This window comes from Castanea sativa, chromosome 8 (genome assembly GCF_040712315.1).
Source record: "Castanea sativa cultivar Marrone di Chiusa Pesio chromosome 8, ASM4071231v1".
Taxonomy (NCBI): Eukaryota; Viridiplantae; Streptophyta; class Magnoliopsida; order Fagales; family Fagaceae; genus Castanea; species Castanea sativa.
In genome coordinates this window covers 23,346,535-23,368,158 of record NC_134020.1, presented here as the reverse complement: position 1 = coordinate 23,368,158, position 21,624 = coordinate 23,346,535, and the positions used below count along the sequence as shown (strand labels likewise).

The following is a 21,624-nucleotide window of genomic DNA, read 5'->3' as shown; positions in this document are numbered from 1 at the left end:
GCTTTCCAAGTCAAACACAGTAAGATACAGATAACCTTATCATTGATAGTTATATCAAAAGCATGATTTTGCTGTCTTGTATCTTTCTTCTGGATGGGTTCCTAATTGCCAGAATCCTGCTAGTCTTGTCAGACCTTAGGAAAACAGTTCAATTGAAAAAATTAGCAGAAAAACTTCAAAATGCTGTCTTGTATCTTTCTTCGGGATGGATTGGCTGAGATGTATAATTGGTATCAGAGCCTGTGCTTGAGCCTTGCAATCAGTTTCATCCTTCTTTGAATAGTATACTTTGATTATTATCCTGATTAGTATGTTCTGTGATTTATAGTTGCCACAATAAGTGGATCCTCTGTATTTATCACATCAGAATATTGGATTTGATAATCAAGTAGAACACTAAGGGGCTATTCTCAAAGTTTCAAAGAACTTATTTTTCCTGAGTTATCTTGTGGACGTGAGCCTAGAAGTGGTGTTTTAGTCCTGTCAGACCTTAGGAAAACAGTTTTACTTTTTAGAAACTATCATGGCTAGTTCATCATCCTCAACGGTTACAGATACCATTACAACTACGTGTGATCTTTCCCTTCGTAAATCCACTGCAAATAGACTAGACTACTTGTATGAAATCTTTCATGTACCTGAAGATAGTAAAATTCTTATTACTGATTTCTCTATTGTAAATCCTTACACTGTCTTTGATAAACCTCAAAATACCTTCAAAAAATCCATAAAAAAACTTTTAGGTCCTTCTCATCCTTCTAGTGTAAAAGAATATTTCCAAGCTTCTAAGTTTGACCAGTTCAACATTCCAGCTAGTGAAAAAGAAAATTTTATTACCCTTGCCCTTCCCCGTGAGTTTGTAATTCCATGGCAAAAACAAGGATACACTTACCTCCATTTTGGTGCAGTAAGACTAGCACTCACCTTTTATGGCAGAAAAGGACTCCTTATAGCCTCTAGAATTTCTCTTCTTGATTCTAGATTTTTGGAATACCATAATGCAGTTATAGGAACTGTCCAAACCACCCTCAATGCGAGAACAGTCTTTGTCACCCTTTTCCCCAATTTCAACATGTCTCTTAAAGACCCTCACCTTTGTGATGCTCTTAAAGTCCAAGTTCAGATAACAGGAGCTTCACAAGTGCATGATACTTTTGCAGCCACACTCCATTATCAGCTTGCCTACAGACTCCAAAATCATGCTTTTGACATTGCTATACCAGAGATAGCCTAGTCTAATGATGCTTTTCTAATCCAAGTTGACCTAGGCATAACGCCTATGTGCACATTTGTCCCAAGACAGTTGAATAAAAAGCAAATGACAAAACTCTTTCCAGAATCATGAATCACAAAATATGAGAATCTTCATCAGGCAGCCCAGCCCATCCAGAACAACACTCCTTTCTTCATCAAAAAACAAAATGGTGAAGTTGAAGTTAGATTTATGGCAGTCACACCAGAAAAAGAAGAAGTGACAGTCTTTTCTACTCCAATGGCTATGATCCAACCAGTCTCATATGAAGGTCTTGAAGGTCTTCAAATCAAAGCATTTCGAGAAGATGGAAAACCTTGCTATGAAGGAAAATCATCCTCCGGCCATATATGGTGGGATGTTTGTAATTGTCCTGATTGTCAAGAAGAAGAAATAGTTGAAGAAAGGCAGAAAAGACGAAAGAAAAAGTCTTCCCAGCAGCTTCTTAAAGAAAGATATGAAGCAGGAGATCCAGAAGTTGACCTCCTTGGAGAACCCTTTGGAAAGTTTGATTACTATGTTCTCTATCCTAGAACCAGAAAACAAAAAACTCCATCCCTTTCTCCATGCAGAAAAAGTCATGATCAAAACAAACAAAACCAGAAACCACCACTAATTCCATATTACCAAAATGTCAACCCAAGCCTCCTAGTCAAACCCATACACAAAAGATCTTACCTTGTTACATGTTTGACCATGATTCACCCTCCTATTCACAAAATTTTCCTCCTCTTGAAAGTTTTGACCATCCACAATTCAATGTTAAACATGTTTGAAAAATCAAAAACCCTATTGGAACCAATCCAGATGGAACCAAAAAACAAGTCTCCTCAGCTGAAGCAGCTCTAAATTAGCAGGCAGAAAATGTTGTTGCACAAAACCAGGTCCTTTCAAAGATCCTTGATAATCAACAAAAGATGACTGAGGCAGTAACTCATACCTTCTCATCTTCAAATTCTCTTTTTGAAGATTTGAAGAAAAAAATACAGTCAGTTGAACAATAATTGGCAACAATTGCCTCTACAGTAAAAGATTTGTCTGTCTACTTTCCCCTCATTAGGCAAAAAGAAAAAGAAAGAAAACAGTTGTTGATGCAACTCCAATCTATGGAGAATTCACAAATGGCTACTCAAGTTCTTCCAATGCAAGTTTACATGCCTTACCAACCGCGACAATCATTATATAAAGATCTGTCCATACCTTTAACCTCACCATTCTCCCCAGTTTCTCCCTACCAGAACCTCTAACTACTAACCATGACACATCCTGCTCATTATCCTTTTAAACCAAGTGGAATTTTTCCCAGCATAATCAACCCAACACCACTCCAACTAGAATCTCAACCCAAACCACAAAATGAATCTCATCTCATCAAAAAGGACAAAGAACCATTATACCAACCACCAGATCCAACAATTGGTGCTTCTTCAAGACCCCCAGATATGAATATGTTGGCTATAAATTCTGATCCCCCAAACCTGATTTCATCATTTCTTAGAACTTTAACTCTTCAAGAACCAACAAAACCTTTTGTTCTCCCAGTCATTGATGACACAGATCTAGACTTGTCCGGCCTTGAATTAGACGAAGTATTTATGACAGATCCAAAGGTAGAAGAAGAAGATGATGTCCTTCGCCCTAAAAAACCTCCACCACCACCACCTTTCATCCTTGATCACCACACAAGATTAACCTACTCATCAACCACAGATTCAAAGCACTTGTTTACCATTGATAACAGTCCTCCTTTAAAATGGCATGATGAGATTTTTAACATGTATTCATGGTGTACAGCTGAACTCTAGGCCCAAATAATACTGTTGCACAGATCATTGCCAAGTTTGTTGCAAGACTTATAGGAAGATTGAGACAATGGTGGATCAATCTTGGAGAATATAGGCAAAGACAAGCAGCCCAGTGTAACACTCTAGAAGATTTTTTCACAATCATTCATAATGAATTCCTTGGTTCACTGGCCCATTACACTGAAGTAGTAAGAGAAGAATTCTTACTAATGAAATGTTGCTCTTTTGAAAGAAAAGATTTGGAAAAACATTTTGACCGAATGTCAAGTAGGTACTACTCCTTTAATGGAATGGATGATGTCAATTCTAAGCACACTTTTCTTAATTCTTTCCCAGAACCATTACGTGATGAAACTTTCCGCATGATGAACTTTCAAAAAATCACCCTACAGCAAGCCTCCTTAGGAGAAATCTATCAGCATGTGCTCATTGCTTTTAAAAAACTCTGCAATCAAAGAAAGTTTTTTTCAGAAATTGACAAGTTCCACAGCAAGCTTAAAGACAATTGTAAAAGGAAAGATTTACAGATCAAATGTTATGACAAAAATTGTGCTTGTCCAACCAAGAGAAGAGATCATTTCAAAAATTATTCTTGGAAGAAGAAACATCCTCAACAGAAGAAAAAGTTTTTAGGAAAAAGAAATGGAAGTTCCTCAGAAGAAAGCAGTTCAAAGGAAAAACTTCAAAAGTTTTTTTTGTATGTAGACAGCCCGGTCATTTTGCAAAAAATTGTCCAAAAAGAGAAAAAGTAGCAAAGCTGTTGGAGCAAGCTCAAATTCATGCAGATGATACCCCCTTTTCAGATGTTGAATCGCTCTTTTCACTGGATGATGATTACTCTCCCCAAGCCTTGGCAGTCATGGCTTATTCTACCTCAGAAGATGAGTCAGATTCAAACAATACTGATGATTCAGACCCAGAATTTCAAGCCATATACACATCTCAGCCACTTATAGCTCCACTAACTGGCCCCACACCAATAGCTCAAGTTCACATCCTCCTTGATACTTATTCCAGACCTATCCCGGTAATAGCCTTGTTTGATACAGGAGCAGCAGCAACAATTCTTCATCCTAAGATACTACCCGAAAACTTTTGGCTACCCCATCATCAGATGTTCAGAGCAGCCAATGGAGAAACATTTCTGATCACCCAGAAAAGCAAACCCATTAGCATTCGAATTTTTCCAACCCTTACCATTAGACACCAAGTCCTTTGATCCTCACTCACAGGCAGAGACCTTCTCATAGGATTTGATCTCCTTCACCAGATACCCAGTCTCAGATGGTCCTCAAAAGGACTTTTGCATAAACAACACATTCTCACCTGGACCCAGGTATCTCATTTGTCCTCAATAAATCCCTTTGACTCTTTGAGATTCCAGATTATCAATGAATGTTGTGCAACTACTCACTTTGAATTCCTCCTTAAAAATCCAAATCCTTTGTGGAAAAATCCATCTTTTTTCATAACCCTTCCCTTAAAAAAGAATGAAGATGTTAACCCCACAAAAGCTAGTCATAAAGGAATGAACCCAAAACATTTGTCCTTGGCTAAACAAGAGTTATCCACCCTTCTTTCAAAAAAACCTCATTGAACCCACAACTTCTCCATGGGCGTGTGAAGCTTTCTATGTTAATAAGCATGCAGAACAAGTCCGAGAAAAGCTTAGATTGGTAATTAATTACCAAGACCTTAATCATTTTCTAGCCGATGACAAGTTCCCTTTGCCAAATAAAAGTGCCATTTTCCAACATCTCTCCAATGCCAAAGTGTTTTCAAAGTTTGATCTCAAAGCAGAATTCTGGCAATTAGGAATCCATCCATAAGAAAGATACAAGACAGCATTTTGCATCCTAGACCACCATTATCAATGGACTGTAATGCCTTTTGGCCTAAAAAATGCTCCATCTCAATTCCAAAAAGCAATGGTAACGCTGTTCCAACCACTTTTGTCAAATGCATTGATCTATGTAGATGATATTCTCCTATTTTCAAAAGATACAGCTTCCCATGAACAATTGCTTACTGAATTTTACAATTTAGTAAAAGGTCAAGGGATAATGCTTTCAGAAAAGAAAATGGTCATAGGAGTATCTTCTATTGACTTCTTGGGCGTAAACATTTCAGATGGAAAGTACATTTTGCAGCCTCACATAGCAGTTTCTCTTAGTGAATTTCCAGACATGCTCACCAGCGCCAAATAGATCCAGCAGTTTCTTGAAATTGTTAACTACATGTCAGATTTCATTCCAAAAATCTCCAGACACAGAGATTGTTTGTCTAAATTGTTGAAAAAATCTCCCCCAGAATGGAATCCAGTTCATACAAAAGCAGTCCAACAATTGAAAAAATTAGCAGAAAAACTTTCCCCTTTGCAGATTTCGGGAACAGGCAAAAGAGTTCTACAGACGGATGCAAGTGATGAGTATTGGGTAGCAGCTCTCTTTGAAGAAATTGATGGCAAAAGAAATATTTGTGGATATAAAAGTGGTGCATTCAAGCCTTTAGAGCTTCATTACCATTCTACTTTCAAAGAAATTCTGGCAGTCAAACATGGTATTGAAAAGTTCCAGTTTCACCTCCTTGGCCACAACTTTCTTGTAGAAATGGAAATGTCTTCTTTTCCTAAAATGCTCCAATTCAAAAGAAAAATGCTCCCACATCCTCAGTTACTCAGATGGTCAAATTGGTTTTCACAATGGTCTTTCCAAGTCAAACACATCAAAGGTACAGATAACCTTATCACTGATTACCTTTCTCGAAAACCTCCAGTCCTTCATACCACAATAATTCCTCCACCCTTATGTGTATATCCAATAACAGATTCATCCTCATCCTCAGGCCCTTCTACTTCAGCCCCTAATGATATCCTTAATATGATAGAGACACTTCCCCCAGAAATAAAATACCAAATAAAGACCTTGACCCTTCAAGCCAGATCCAAAAGAATCATTAGAGTACTCCATGATTACCTCAAAGAACACCAACGTCATTTCCTTGCCCTTTTCCCAGACATTGAGCAACCATGGAAAACTCCATTTGCATTTTGGCTAACAAATTGGACTGTTGTACACTACCTTTACATGTGGTACTTACTCAATGAGTACTACTTGCGCCTCCATTTTGAACCAGAATTCTATTCATACATTTTCCCTCGAGAAAATAAATATTTTCACAAATTCTGGTCTGCAATTTTGAAAAATGATGCTCATGATGGCCAATGGTTCAAGTATCCCAGAATCGATCACCCCCGTTTTGGTCACAAAATTACCTTTGCATGTATAGTAGCCAAGCTAAACTCCAAAAATAATGTTCACGCAAAAAGAATTTTCCACCCTTCAGATATACATTGGGTAACTAATGCTGATGGTACTCTTCACACTCATATCGACGTGTCTTGGATATCTTGTCACTATTCCCTCACAATGGCAGAATCTCTCAATCAGGAAATTTTCCCAGACATGGTACCAGCCGACCCAGATGTTTGCAGACAGCAATGGCCACATGAAGACCATTGGGAAATGTCTAATCCTTTATTTGGCTATGATGACCCTTACTACCATAACCATGATCCCGATGCAGATGTCGATGAAGAATGGTTCTAAGGTAGAGATAGGTGGGATGACTACAAATAGATATATAAAAGATATATTAAAAAAAAAAAAAAAAGGTTGTCAGGAGCCACTTTTGTTGACTTTTCAACAAAGCTCCTATTTTGGTTTTTTCCTTTCTCTATTACCGTAGCTCTTGCTTTCAGACTACACTTACTCCTATTGCATGATGATTCTCTTTTTTTTTTTCACAACGTAATTATCTATTGTTAGCAATATATCCGGAAACGAATATTTTCTGCACTAGCATCCTTACATCCGGAAGACAATTGTCACTCCAATTCCAAGACCCCCACTCTTTTGGACAAATGTCAAGAACAAGTCGGCTTTCACAACTCAAAGCTTATCATCTGAATGTAAAATATTTTTGTCTTTTTGTACATTATTGCCTATAAATAGGCGTCTTGTATCCTTAGTTGGGCAGAATCGGAGAATTAGAGAGAAAAAAGAGTTAGAGAGAATTAGCTAGAAAGAGAACCTTGTGTAATATTTCCCAGTTTATGTCTTCCAATCCTGTAAAAAGCTTGTTGAATCTAATAATATCCCTCAGTTTGTTGTATCTTGTTCTATGTTTTATTCCATGCTTTCAGTTTATTTTCTATAGCATCTTAGTAATATATGTCATTAATAAGCGTCCATGATCTTCTTAAACTCCCATTGTCTAGTCAGTTTGTTCGTCTTTTAGTTATTGTTTATAGTTTACGTGTCTTCGTCCTTACTCCCTTTCTTTGTCTGAGTAGCTTCCTTGTTCGTAATTGGTATCAAAAGGACTTTTGCATAAACAACACCTTCAAATGCATTGAAGAAATTGATTCAGGTTAAAGACCAACACAACAAGTGGGTGGAAGACATTGAGGACATTGCTTGTGTGGTGACTAAGTACTTTGAGAATATTTTTAAATCTTGTGCATATGAAAGAATGGAGGAATGACTTGATGCAGTGCAACACAAGATGACCGCGGATATGTAGGAGATATTAACCAGAGACTACAGTGCTGATGAAATCAAAGCGACGTTGTTCCAAATGGACCAACAAAGGCCTGGACCCGATCGTATGAATGCTTTTTTTTACCAAAAATTTTGGCATATTGTTGGTGGTAATGATGTTGCTACTGTCCTAGATTTCTTGGAATCTGGTAACATGAATTCTACTATAAATTATACTCATATTGTACCCATTCCAAAAGTTAAGTTGCCTGAAAAAATGTCTGATTTTAGACCCATTAGCCTATGTAGTGTTATTTACAAAATTATTTCCAAAGTCATGGCTAACAGGTTAAAACAGATACTTCCACAACTAATCTCTCATACCTAATGTGCCTTTGTTCCGGGACGCCTCATCACAGACAATGTGCTTGTGGCCTATGAGACGCTTCACTCTATGCATTGCAGGAAAACTGGGAAGAAAGGCATGCTAGAATTGAAACTGGATATCAGTAAGGCTTATGACAGGGGGGAGTGGGACTTTCTCAAAAAAATGATGTCCAAGTTGGAGTTTCCAAATGTATGGGTGGAGCGGGTGATGACTTGTGTTTCCACCCCATCCTTTTCAGTTCGTATCAATGGCAAGGCATTCAGTAATGTTAAACCAACAAGGGTTCTTCGTCAAGGAGCTCGCTTATCTCCCTATTTGTTCCTCCTATGTGCCAAGGAGTTTACTGCTTTGTTGGCCAAAAAGGAGGCTGAAGGAAGACTTCATGGGGTATCTATTGGAAGGAGAGCACCAACGATCTCCCATATCTTGTTTGCTGATGATTCTTTGTTGTTTTGTCGGGCAACAATGGAGGAGGTGAGGTGTATTTCAGATACTTTACAGTTGTATGCAGCAGCTTCCGGGCAATGCATTAGCTTTGAGAAGTCCTCTGTATATTTTAGCAGCAACACAAAAAGGGTACAACGAGAAGCAATCAAAAATGAGTTGGGAGTGAAGGAGGTAGATCACTTGAATCTTATTTGGGGCTACCTACGTTGGTGGGACGTGCAAAATATAGAACCTTTTCTTTTCTGAAAGATAGAGTTTGGAAGAAGATTCAAGGGTAGAAAGAGAAATTACTATCTAGAGCAGGAAAAGAAGTATTGATTAAGGCGGTAGCCCACTCAATCCCAACTTATATAATGGGAGTGTTCCAATTACCTGTGAAGCTATGCAATGAACTAAATGCAATGTGTGTAAGATTTTGGTGGGGCCAGATACGAAGTGAGAAAAAAATTCATTGGAAGAGCTAGAATGTGTTGTCTCAACCTAAGAAGGAAGGGGGTATTGGCTTTAGAGATTTGAGGAATTTTAACTTGGAAATGCTAGCAAAGCAAGGGTGGAGATTGCTGCAAGAACAAGACTCCCTATTGTATAGATGTTTTAAGGCAAGATATTTCCCACGATACAATTTCCAAGAAGCTTCAGATGCCCCAATTATCTCTCATTTGTGGAAAAATTTAATGGCAGCCCAACCTATACTTAAAAAAGGGTGTTGTTGGCGGGTGAGGGATGGGATCTCAATAAGGGTCACTAAGGACAAGTGGATTCTCAATCATCCAACTAATATGGTTATCCACCCACCATTGGAGGAGGAATGGGAGTGAAGGGTGTCTGATATTATTGATTGGAGGTTTAAGGAGTGGGATCGGGAATTAATTGAGACCAAATTTCACAAGGAGGATGCTGGGGCTATCTTTTGCATGCCATTAAGCCGAAGACATGCCTTTGATCTAATCATTTGGCTGCACACGAAGAATGAGGAGTATTCTGTGAGATCGGGCTACTATGTTGCTAGAGAACTCTTAAGACAGGAAAGTAATAAGGGAGAGTGCTCAGAGGAAGATAAGGGTGAGTTACTATGGCGGCATTTGTGGAAATTACACATACCAAATAAATTCAAGGTTTTCGGATGGAAAGTGTGTCAAAATGCTCTGCCAACCCGAGAGAATTTGGCTCGATGTAAAGTAGTGGAGGATGGGTGCTGTCAGGTTTGCAGATTGAACTCCAAATCGGTGGCTCATATGCTCTGGCAGTGTGGGGTTACGCAAGATATTTGGGCAAGTAGTATAAGGAAGATACAAAAGAGTATCACCGGGCAACCTAAGTTCATGCAGATAGTTGAAGGATTGATGCATAAACTGACAGAGGAGGAACAGGAGCTATTCTGGGTACAATGCTTGACAATTTGGAATCAACAGAACTAGATTATGCATGGAGGAAAAATACAAAACCCAACTACACTTAATCAGCGAGCAAGAGACTTTCTGGTTGAGTACAAAGACACACAATCTCAGCTTGATGCTTCGGTGACCACATAATCCGTCCAGAAGTGGAGACCACCCACGGGGTTAGCTTTCAAACTAAACTTCGATGTCGCGATATTTGCGAACACAAACATGTCAGGAGTGGGTGTTATTATCCGAAACAACTTGGGAAAGGTGATGGCTGGATTGTCTGCTCGTGGTCCGTCCGTAGGGAGTAGCGAGGAAGTTAAAGTGCTAACATGTAGAAGAGCCCTTGAGTTTACACTTGACTCGGGGTTTTTGGACTTGATAGTTGAGGGTGATAATGTCACGGTAATGAGAACCATTGTACTATTACGTCCTAACAGGTCTAAATTAGGACACATCTATGATGACATTCGCATGTTAGCTTAAGGCTTTAGGAGTGTGTCTGTGAACTGTATTAAGTGGAGCACCAACTATGTTGCACATTGCTTGGCCCGCTATGCTAGTCAGCTCAGTGAGGATATGGTTTGGTTGGAGTAGTCACCTCCACCAGCAATGCAAGCCTTGTACTTGGATTTCATTTCGTTGAATGAATGAATGAATATTTGCATTGGTTTCAAAAAAAAAAAATTGTGCCACATATCCATCTAAAATATATATTAATAGCCAAAACTAAGAAAAATCCTAATTAGATTTCAATTGGATTCTCAATTTTGTGCCACATGTCATATAACCAATGCTTAGAGAAAATTTAATTAGATTCAAAATTAAATTTTGCTTTTGTTAGCTTTCCATATACATTATTTAGACTTTCGCAGTTATTTTTTCTATAAACTAATAAGCATATTTTCTTATATTATTTCTATTTAGATATTTTGTATGGCAAAATCTTAAACGTAACAAATTGTAATTGAACTGAACAATCCCATACACCTATCCTCATTCAATTTAGGTGATACTATTGGACCAATTTTTTATATTATTTTGTGTTGTATTTAGTAGAATTTTATGGACAATAATTGTAAATTGATATTTTATATGTAGTATCCAATGGTGATTTTCAAAATTATATATATAATAGTAGTGTAATGTGAAACTTGGCGTAACTAATATCATGAAAATTGCAAGAAAAAACTATTTTGGTGCATTCAAATGTCCTTATCAAAGTAATATTCTATATGCTTTTATAACCCAAGATAACATCAATAGTACCACTAAAATTCATCATTCTCATACGTAAGCACAAGTTACATACTAGTATATATTAATAACCAACACTAAGATGAAATTATATATGTGAATTGATATTGTATATGTAGTATCCAATATTGATTTTCAAAATTATATACATAACAACAATGTAATGAGAGACTTGGTGTAATTAATATCACGAAAATTGTAAAGAAAAATCATTTTAATAACCCATGCTTACATTAATAGCATCACTTCAATTTATTATTCTCGTGCGTAACCACAGGTTACATACTAGCGTGTGTGTGTGTTTATATATATATATATATATATATATATATATATATATATTAATATGCAATGCTTAGAGAAATTCAAATTAGAATCAATTTTGTGCCATGTGTCTAAATTTATGTAGGGACCACACCATAATTATCTTTCTAGGTGTTCAATTCAAATTTGAGAGAATATCCAATTAGATTCTCAATTGGATTCCCAATTTTGCTCCACACCTCCCATCTAAGATTTTCAATTTTTGAGCCAAGTGAGTTATTATGTTAATTTAATTTCTGAATTTTGTTGCGATATTTATCACACATTGCAAAAATCAAGGAGTCAATTTTTTTTAATAAATGCAATGGGTTTGGTGCTCATGTGTGTGTGTGTGTGTGTAGCCAAAGCTTAGATGAAATTTAATTAGATTCTATAATTGAAGTCTAATTTTGCGTCATGTGTCTTGAATTATTTATATTTAGGAAGTTTTATTTCTTAATTTTAGAGCCAAATGTAGAACCACATCATAAATATTTAGGCGAAAAACACATTTTAGTCCCTACATTTTCACACAATTCCCACTTTGGTCCCTAACTTTTTTTTTCCACCGATTTTAGTCCCTATCCTAGAAAACGCGTCTCGTTTTAGTTTCTGACGTTACATCAAAGACAAAAATTGCACAGCTGGCAAACGGAATAAATTAAAAATATTAAAATAATGCCCACTGTATCCACGTGGCTTTCCCGCCCTTCAGTTAGTCACGTGGCACTCAAACCCCAAAGCAACTAACATAAAACTAATTAAAAAAAACCCCGAATCACCATAGAACAAAAACTTCCCCAGATTGCTTACCCTAACCTCGCTCAAGTCACACCAAATCCCCAAATCAACAAGCACAAAAAACCCCAAATCAGCAAGCAACTCCATGTAGCAGCTCTGTGTACAGTAGCAGCTCCATGATCACCGTAAGGTTCTTCTCTCTTCTCTCTCTCTCTCTCTCTCTCTCTCTCTCTTGTATGAATGCTAACGCTCAAATTCAGAAATCTCAACTCAGCTCCTCGCTCACACCAGCTCTCATGTAATTAAGCTCAATGTCATCAAGTGGAAGCTTGAGGAAAAAGGGCCCAACCCAATGCTTCTGCTCTACGAAACCGGTTTTGGCTGTTCCGTGGACACCTGACAGCCTTAGAAAAAGGCTCGATGAGTGTCCAAATTATTGGGTAATTTAGTATGTATATAATACACTATATCTTTGTACATTTTTTAAATTTCTATTGATTTTCTCGGTGGGGAAAAAGACAGAGTAAGAAAGAGGAACTCTTTGTGGGCTTTTTAACATGTTTCATGTGTGGAGTCATGTTTGCGTTTTTGAAATGAATATTTTTCCTTCTATGTTAGTTACACATGTAACCAGTTGGGTTAGAACCCACGCATCATTGTCCTCCCATACTTGGAGAAAACGAAGTTCCATAAGCCAGAGCTCACTGGCAAATATGTTAAAATTAACAAACTTAAGATTAGGTAAAGCAACTAGGCAGAAAATTGAGAGTATCAAAGTTATAAAAAAAAAAAAAAAAAAGAGATGAGCCTAATATTTAAGCATAGAAAGGGGTTTTCTTTAACTCATTATAAATGGTAAGCAAAATACTAGAAAATCTGTTCAATTTTTATCCTAGCTGATTAAACTTGAAAAAATTTAGTGGGTCTGAGTTGGTTGGGTTGGATTCTGTTATTGGGTACTCATTTAGTGGGTCTGAGTTGGCTGGGTTGGATTAGCTATGACCAGATTTTGCTAATACTATTTGTTGTTATTTTTCATGATTTTGGTTGAATATATAATGGGTTTTATCTGGCTCTTGGGTGTCAGGTTAGACGCAAGTGTAAATTTTTTCAATGGCGTGATGATGAAATCAACGAGTGTGGCAAGGTGTTGATTCTAGAGCAGAGGCAATGGATTTTAACCCTTGAAGCTAACATTGTAAGCTACAGGAAGAGAGAGAAGAGGTTCGTCATCTGCCTGGGGCTGTCTCTGCTGATAAGTGGGATGCTACTCTACTTGATACTTCTTTTGGTTGGCCAAATAGGTGGGGGGAAATGGGTTTTTAGGTGGGTAGGTCTTAGTGTAAAAAGGCCATACTTTTGGTGTATTTTGGTAGGTTTTGGCAGAATTTTTATGTTGGTATGTGTTGGCCTGAATTTGTGTTGGTATGTATTAGTGGGAAAAGGGCTGTATTTTGGTGTAATTCTATCTGTAATCCGAGACTTTTAGCAATGGAATATCACTTTTTAATTAATGTATGACTTGTATACCAATTTATTGCATGGTTGTGAACTGTTTGTGCCTTGTGTGCACTCAATATTACTCTGCATAAGAAGCTGAAAACCAAAAAAACAAAGCCATATCTGATAGACTAAATAAGAACCTTTCAAGATGATAAGAACCTTTTATATGCAAATTGCAAACCTAAATTGTTTAGGTGAGAGGAACAACATATCCTTCTCAAACCTAAGGTTCTCAGCTTTGGCTACTGGCCTAAAGATTGGGTATCCGCTCCTCCTAATAGAATTGTCAACCTCAGCCACTGTTTTAAAAACCGGACCGGACCGGCCGGTCTGACCGGTTCAACCGAAAAAACCGGTGTAGTCCGGTCCGGTTAAAAGCATAAAAACCAGTCAACAACTAGTTAAAAACCGGAAAACCGATCAAAAACCGAAAATTTTAAAAAAAGTGGTTTGATGTCCGGTTCGATTTTTAAAACCATGACCTCAGCAGTAGGGGTTTCACCATTACTTAAAACTTCACAATGTTCACTACTTGATGAACTCTCATCAAGGCTAAGCAGCTCCTCACTCTCATAGTCACAATTCATGACATCACCACCCATTTGTCCTGGTTCAACCTCATCATCTTTAGCTTGATTGTCACAACTATTAGTACTATCTTCACCAATGTCCATTGGTTGGATTTGTCGCTCTTCTTCTAAATCACTCCCCTTAGCGTCACTTCTCTCCTCAACTTGGTCATCAACAACTGGTGCTTTGCCAGCCCTCCTAGCCCAAACCTGCTTAGCATCTACCTCATGTGGCTCACCATGGTCAACATTAGTAGTTTCATCATTATCATGGCCTTTAAATTGTGAAAAATCAAGTCTCTACTCTCCACCATCATCCTCATTATCATTATCCTCTTCATACTCAGCATACTCATAAAAGTGATCACTTTGAAGCTTACTGTCAATACTAACACAATAAACCACATCTTCATTTTGTTGTTATCACCACCAAAAACCTCTAAGGCATTTACCCCTTCTGGTTCACTACCAGGTGGTCTAACAGCTAAGGGCTCTAATTCCTTCACTAGTAACTCAACTAGTTCATTCACTGGATGCTGCACAAAGACATGAATGTCCCCATATCCCTTCACCAAGTCAATCATGAACACGACAGCATAATCATCAACCGCCTCATGGAAATGTGCCTGCTCTAGGTTCACACCAGGCATTTTAAACCATAGCTTATCCACTGCAGTGTACCCAATATCCCTACATATACTCTCGATCTCTACTTTTAACCACTTATCTGGGTCACAGTTTTCCACTATATCGGTTGTCCCTCTTACATAAGCTTGAGGGTTCCATGTAAAATGCCCTCCATAGTGAACATGCAGAATAAAACATTCATCCATCCTGCATGCAAGTCATGGACAGAAAACAGAATGACAATAAATGTCCACATTCTGAAATTAATAATACTTTGTTAGGCTAATAAATTAATAAATAAATTAAAAAAACATACAATATAGACAAAGGTAACACATGGACCCAACCACTTCTCAAAAAGCAAGACACAATATAGACAAACAAATACCAACAAAAATGTTCCATTGTTTATTACAGTCAATATTATGGCCCCTAATAAAAAAAAGTAAAATAAACACAGCTGCAAATACCAAAAGCTATAAACAAAAGTAACACACAATAGCCAAACAAATGCAAATCCCAAAAATATTCCATTATCACAGTCAATATTATGTCTACTACAAAAGCTATAAAGGGAGACAGGAAGAGAGAAAGAGAGAGTGAGAAAGAGAAATAGAGATAGAACCCAGAGCAAGAACAAAACACAACATCTCAAAATTCCCAAATCCTCAAAATCCAAAAGCTGAGATTGAGACCCAAACCAATTACCCAGAACTTAGCATTCATACAAGAGAGAGAGAGAGAGAGATAGAACCTTCACAATCACGGAGCTGTACACGAAGCTGCTACTGTACACGAAGCTGCTTGCTAATTTGGGGTTTTTTGTGCTTGTTGAATTGGGGATTTGGTGTGACTTGAGTAAGGTTAGGGTAAGCAATCTGAGTAAGTTCGTGTTCTATGGTGATACAAGTTTTTTTATTATTAGTTTTATGTTTTTTTATTAGTTTTATGTTAGTTGCTTTGGGATTTGAGTGCCACGTGACTAACTGAAGGGTGGGAAAGCCACGTGGACACAGTGGACATTATTTTAATATTTTTTATTTATTCCATTTGCCAGCTATGCAATTTCCATCTCTGATGTAACGTCAGGGACTAAAACGACACGCGTTTTCCAAGATAGGGACTAAAATCAGTGGGAAAAAAAGTTAGGGACCAAAGTGGGAATCGCGTGAAAACGTATGGACTAAAATGGGTTTTTTGCCAAATATTTATTCAAGTGAGTTATTGAGTACAAAAACTAAAGAGTCTAGAATTAATGACTGTTAAAAAGAAGTAGAAAAAAAAAAGTGCTTCACAATATCAAAGATTAATAATTAACAAAAATAAATAAATAAATAAAGGTTTAGCACCTCGATGTCGACTCTTCGCCACCTGAGGCTGTAGTATGTTCCAAGGGTTGAGTTGTTCGCCCATTAAAGCAGTACGTGAGCTGAGTTCAAAACGTCGTGAGACAATACAAAAAAAAAGGATAATTCACATTTTCTACCTAATAATATTCGTACAAGATTTTTAAAAAAATTAACAAAATATAAGAATAACTATATATCAATAGTATTTAAATTATATATGTACGAATTATACTATGTGTCTTAATGTATATATTTTAAGCATATCCATGCATATGCATGGGATTACAAGTTAGTCTATATATATAGCCAAAGCAAAGAGAAAATCCAATTAAATTTCAATTGGATTCTCAAATTTGTGCCAGGAGTTATACAAAAATTAAGGAGTCCAAACCTAATTAGATTATAAATTAGATTTCAATTAGAGTCCAAATTTGTGTCACGTGTCCATCTATTCTATATATATAGCCAAAACAAAGAAAAAATCTAATTAGATTTCAATTGGATTCTCAATTTTGTGCCACATGTCATATAAAACTCAAAAAGTTCAAATCCAATTAGATTTCAATTAGTCCAAATTTGTGCCACGTATGTATGTGTGTGTGTGTGTGTGTGTGTGTATAACTATTTCCATATAAATTAAATCGTTTAGACTTTCGTTGGTATTTTTTTTTTTTTTGGTAAACTAATAAGCATTTTTTTATACTATTTCTATTTAGATATTTTGTTTGCCAAGATCTTGAACGTAACAAATTGAAATTAAACTAAACAATCTCATACACTTATCCTCATTCAATTTAGGAGATACTATTGGACTAATTTATTATTTTATTTTGTGTTGTATTTAGTAGAATTTCACGGACAGTAATTGTGAATTGATATTGTATATGTAGTATCTAATGGTGATTTTCAAAATTATATATATAATAGTAGTGTAATGTGAAACTTGACTTAACCAATATCATGAAAACTGCAAGGAAAAACTATTTTAGTACATTCAAATATCCTGATCGAATTAATATTCTATATGTTTTTATAACTCAAGCTAACATCAATAGTACCACTATAATTCATCATTCCCATGCGTAAGCACAAGTTACATATTAGTATAATTTAATAGCCAATGCTAAGAGAAAATTCAATTAGATTTCAATTGAATTCTCAATTTTGTGCCACGTGTCATGTAAAAACCGAAAAATTTCAAATCTAATTAGATTTGAAATTAGATGTCAATTAGAGTCCAAATTTGTGCCGTGTGTTCATCTAATTTTTTAATTTTTAAAACAAGTGAATTATTGTGTGCAAAAACCAAAAAATCTAAAATCCGATTAAATTTTAAATCATATATATATATATATGATGAGAAAATGTTAAATATTTTAGAAATGTATGATTTCAAAAATGTGTAAGCTAATACCACATATAATTTGAAAATATTCTTAAAAAAATTTATAAATTGAACCATGTAATTGTGATTATTTTTAATTGTACCCGTATATATACACGAAATTACACATTAGTCTATATATACATATATATATATATATATATATATATATATATATTAATCGCCAAAACTCAGAGAAAATCCAATTAAAATTTAATTGGATTCTCAATTTTACGCCACGTGTCCCATTGAATTTTAATTTTGTACCAAGTAAATTATTGAGTGTAACAATCGAAGAGTTCAAATCTAATTAAATTCTAAATTGAATTTTAATTGGAGTCCAATTTTCTACTATGTGTCCACTTTTTTTTTAATTTTTGTGGCAAGTGAATTATATATATATATATATATATATATATATATATATATATATATATATATAAAATGAGAAATTATTATATATTTTACGAATGTATGATTTAAAAAAAGTATAAGTTAATATCGTGTATAATTTGAACATCTTCTAAAAAAAATATATAATTCAAGCCGTATAATAGTGATTGCATAGGGTTATACACTAGTTAAACTAGCGTTAATATCCGTATAACATTAGGAATCATATCTGTGATGCTTTAACCAAAAATACCAATATAGTGTTTTGACTAGTTAAAAAGCCAATGTTCAAGGTTAATTGTTTAAATAAAAAATCCAAGGATTACATTTGGATTTGACTGTCGCTGCATCTACATCTCAGACAAATGCACACAAGACATGAGCATCTCACACGACACACACATAAAGATGGAGTGACATCAAATAAGACACATGGTTAGCAAAAGCAAAGAATTGATTTTGAGACAGAGCAAGCAAAGAACACAAAATGAAAGAGAACTTGGATGATTGAAAACATCTTCATAAAGATTCACAACTTCTGTTCTAGAAAGGAATGAAATTATTGACTAGTGTTCAAAGCACCCCAACTTAAAACCCACTAAAAAAGAAAAAAAAGAACATATATATATGATGATATTTGTGTTTATCTGAATGGGATGCGGCAGATTTCAATAAGTTGTATTAAGAGAGGGGGAATATGGTTGCGCATTCTTTAGCTAAGTATGCAAAAAATATTGATGATGTATCTATTGGATAGAGGATTCACCACCACCGGCGGTGGAGGCTTTGTACCAAAATTCTTTACATATTATTGAATGAATAAGTACCTCGTTTTCAAAAAAAAAAAAAAACTTAAAACCCAAATCAAAAAAAGAAAGAAGAAAATGCTTGAACAAGATGTCTATTAACAAACGCAAAAAAAAAAAAATATATATATAATATAATCAATATCAATATATTTGTCAAAAAATATAAATTGGGTAGAGGGTTTAACGTTAAGCCCTTAACAAAAGGGAGAAAGTTATACATATCCGGTTATATAGCCCATAAATAGGCAAACAAATTAACAAACAACAAATCTACATTTTCTATCCTATATTTGTATAATAATAAAAATTGCAAGGAATGTGTTGTAACCAATTCAATGGTTCATAACTTCATATGAATGCAAAAAAACTAATGGCCTCATATTAATCATAATCACAGTTCACAAATCACAAATCGCAAGGCTTCCACAGTTCCACCTAAGATGCAAACTTCAACCATGTCTTCTTGTTATCCGCATTCAAACTTTTGTTCCATTCCATAACATACTTTAAATACCATGCCCTCCCCCTCTCACCGTCTCTTAGATCCGAACAATTCTCAACCCAACCTTTCTCCTCTCCTTGGCCACACCTTGAACTGAAAGCATGGGAAGCAAGAATATCAAAGTTGAAGACACTGATAAAAAGTTACCACATTGGTACCAAATGAGACCACAAATAGGCTTGAGAAACACCCTCATTTGGTTCTTCCTCATCGTCTCCATGCTCTACGTTATCTATTCCACCAATTTCATACTCACCAGTGAACAACATAAATGTCCCACCTCTTTGGATTCCTCCATAGAACAACACCTTCAAACGATCACCAACGCATCTTCCACCAATGAAAAAGACGTACAAGATGAAGTCACGCAACCTCTACTTCCACAAAAATCCCAAAGATATGACACTGAACTCAAACACATTGTTTTTGGGATAGCAGCCTCATCAAATTTATGGGAAAAGAGAAAGGAGTACATAAAAGTATGGTGGAAGCCTAAGGTAACTAGAGGGGTGGTTTGGTTAGATAAAAAAGTGACAACTAGAAGAAATGAGGGGCTACCAGAGATTCGGATCTCTGGGGACACTTCAAAATATAAGTACACGAACCGGCAGGGACAGAGATCAGCATTGAGAATTTCAAGAGTGGTTTCTGAGACATTCAGGCTTGGGTTGAAAGATGTTAGATGGTTTGTGATGGGTGATGATGACACGGTTTTTATGGTGGATAATGTTGTGAGGATACTTTCCAAGTATGATCATAGGCAGCTCTATTATGTTGGGAGCTCATCAGAGAGTCATCTTCAGAATATATATTTCTCATATGCCATGGCCTATGGTGGGGGTGGATTTGCTATAAGCTATCCTCTGGCCAAGGAGTTGGCAAAGATGCAGGATCATTGCATTCAGAAGTACCCAGCTTTATATGGCAGTGATGACAGAATTCAGGCTTGCATGTCGGAGCTAGGAGTACCACTTACCAGGGAACCTGGCTTTCATCAGGTAAGTCTCTTTTTTAGTGATTTCAAAAACAATACCTTCATTCTTTAAGCATTTAAAAGAGAACAAGGGGATTTCAGATCCACTTTCCTAATAGGAAAAAGTGCTAAAATAACAGTGAATCATTGTTGCTTCAATTCATCAGTATATTGTTGAAAAAATGTCTTGTTTATTAGAGACTACAATGTGGCCTTAATTCTAGGTTTTTTAACATTTGTATTTTTGTAATTATGCAGTATGATGTCTATGGAAACTTATTAGGCCTTTTAGGAGCCCATCCTGTCACTCCATTGGTGTCATTACACCACCTTGATGTGGTGGAACCAATATTTCCACGCATGACCCAAGTCAAAGCCCTCCAACATCTCACACAATCCATCCAGCTTGATTCAGCTAGTATAATGCAACAATCAATCTGCTATGACAAAAAACGATATTGGTCCATCTCCATCTCATGGGGTTATGCGGTTCAAATATTAAGGGGAGTGATTTCTCCCAGAGAACTAGAGATGCCTACAAGAACCTTTCTCAATTGGTACAGAAAAGCTGATTATACAGCATATGCATTCAACACTAGGCCTGTGACCAAGCATCCTTGTCAGAAGCCCTTCGTTTATTACATGAGCTCCTCTCGATATGATCGATCCAGGAAGCAAATAATTGGGATTTACTATCGCAATAAATCCCGGTCTCCTTACTGTCGGTGGAAAATGGACTCACCAGAAAAAATTGATTCCATTGTAGTCTTAAAAAGACCAGATCCTCTACGCTGGCAGAAGGTATTAGTGATTTGTATCATGTTTTCGAAATATATATTATACATTAAAATTACATCTTTCCCATTTAGACAGTTACATGACATGAGAAATATGAAATTCTTTTCCATCAAATCCACACATTGTAAGAATTTATTATAATAGGACATTTTCCAGGGGAAAAAAGACTCCTTCAGTAAGGCCAAGATAAGGGACAACATTTCAACTTCCCTTATTAGATGTGATTTTAGTTGAAAATGAGAGTTGTAAGACATGAATTCATGACATAACTCACATCTAATTTTTCAAGGGGAGAAGTGCTAGTGCTATTTTGATATGAATAACAAAACAGTTTCTTCATAATCTCTAAATTCTTCACTAGAATGAATTCTGAACACATTTTATTCACAATTTTCTGATACATGTCGAATACATCATCCAAACAATATCTTAGTCTCTGAGTCCCTCTATTTTAAGTTGATGCTATTACTAACTGAATCACAAATGTGTTATGCAGTCACCAAGAAGAGATTGTTGTAGAGTTATGCCATCACATAAGAGCTCAACAATGTACTTATGGGTAGGCAATTGTCGTGAAGGCGAGATTAGTCAGTTTTAG

The 21,624-nt window shown here is 36.1% G+C and overlaps 2 protein-coding genes across 2 annotated transcripts; both read left to right on the top strand.

The window, feature by feature from the left end:
* The first annotated feature begins 6,485 nt into the window (after positions 1-6,485).
* LOC142606033 (uncharacterized) lies at positions 6,486-9,851 on the top strand. Its single transcript, XM_075777446.1, has 3 exons — positions 6,486-6,658; positions 8,064-8,604; positions 9,285-9,851. The coding sequence occupies exons 1-3, from the start codon at positions 6,486-6,488 to the stop codon at positions 9,849-9,851; spliced, it is 1,281 nt and encodes a 426-aa protein (XP_075633561.1).
* Positions 9,852-19,434: 9,583 nt separating this feature from the next.
* Positions 19,435-21,624, top strand: LOC142606032 (uncharacterized). The gene is made up of 3 exons (XM_075777445.1): positions 19,435-20,253; positions 20,487-21,029; positions 21,523-21,624. The coding sequence occupies exons 1-3, from the start codon at positions 19,474-19,476 to the stop codon at positions 21,622-21,624; spliced, it is 1,425 nt and encodes a 474-aa protein (XP_075633560.1). The 5' UTR covers positions 19,435-19,473.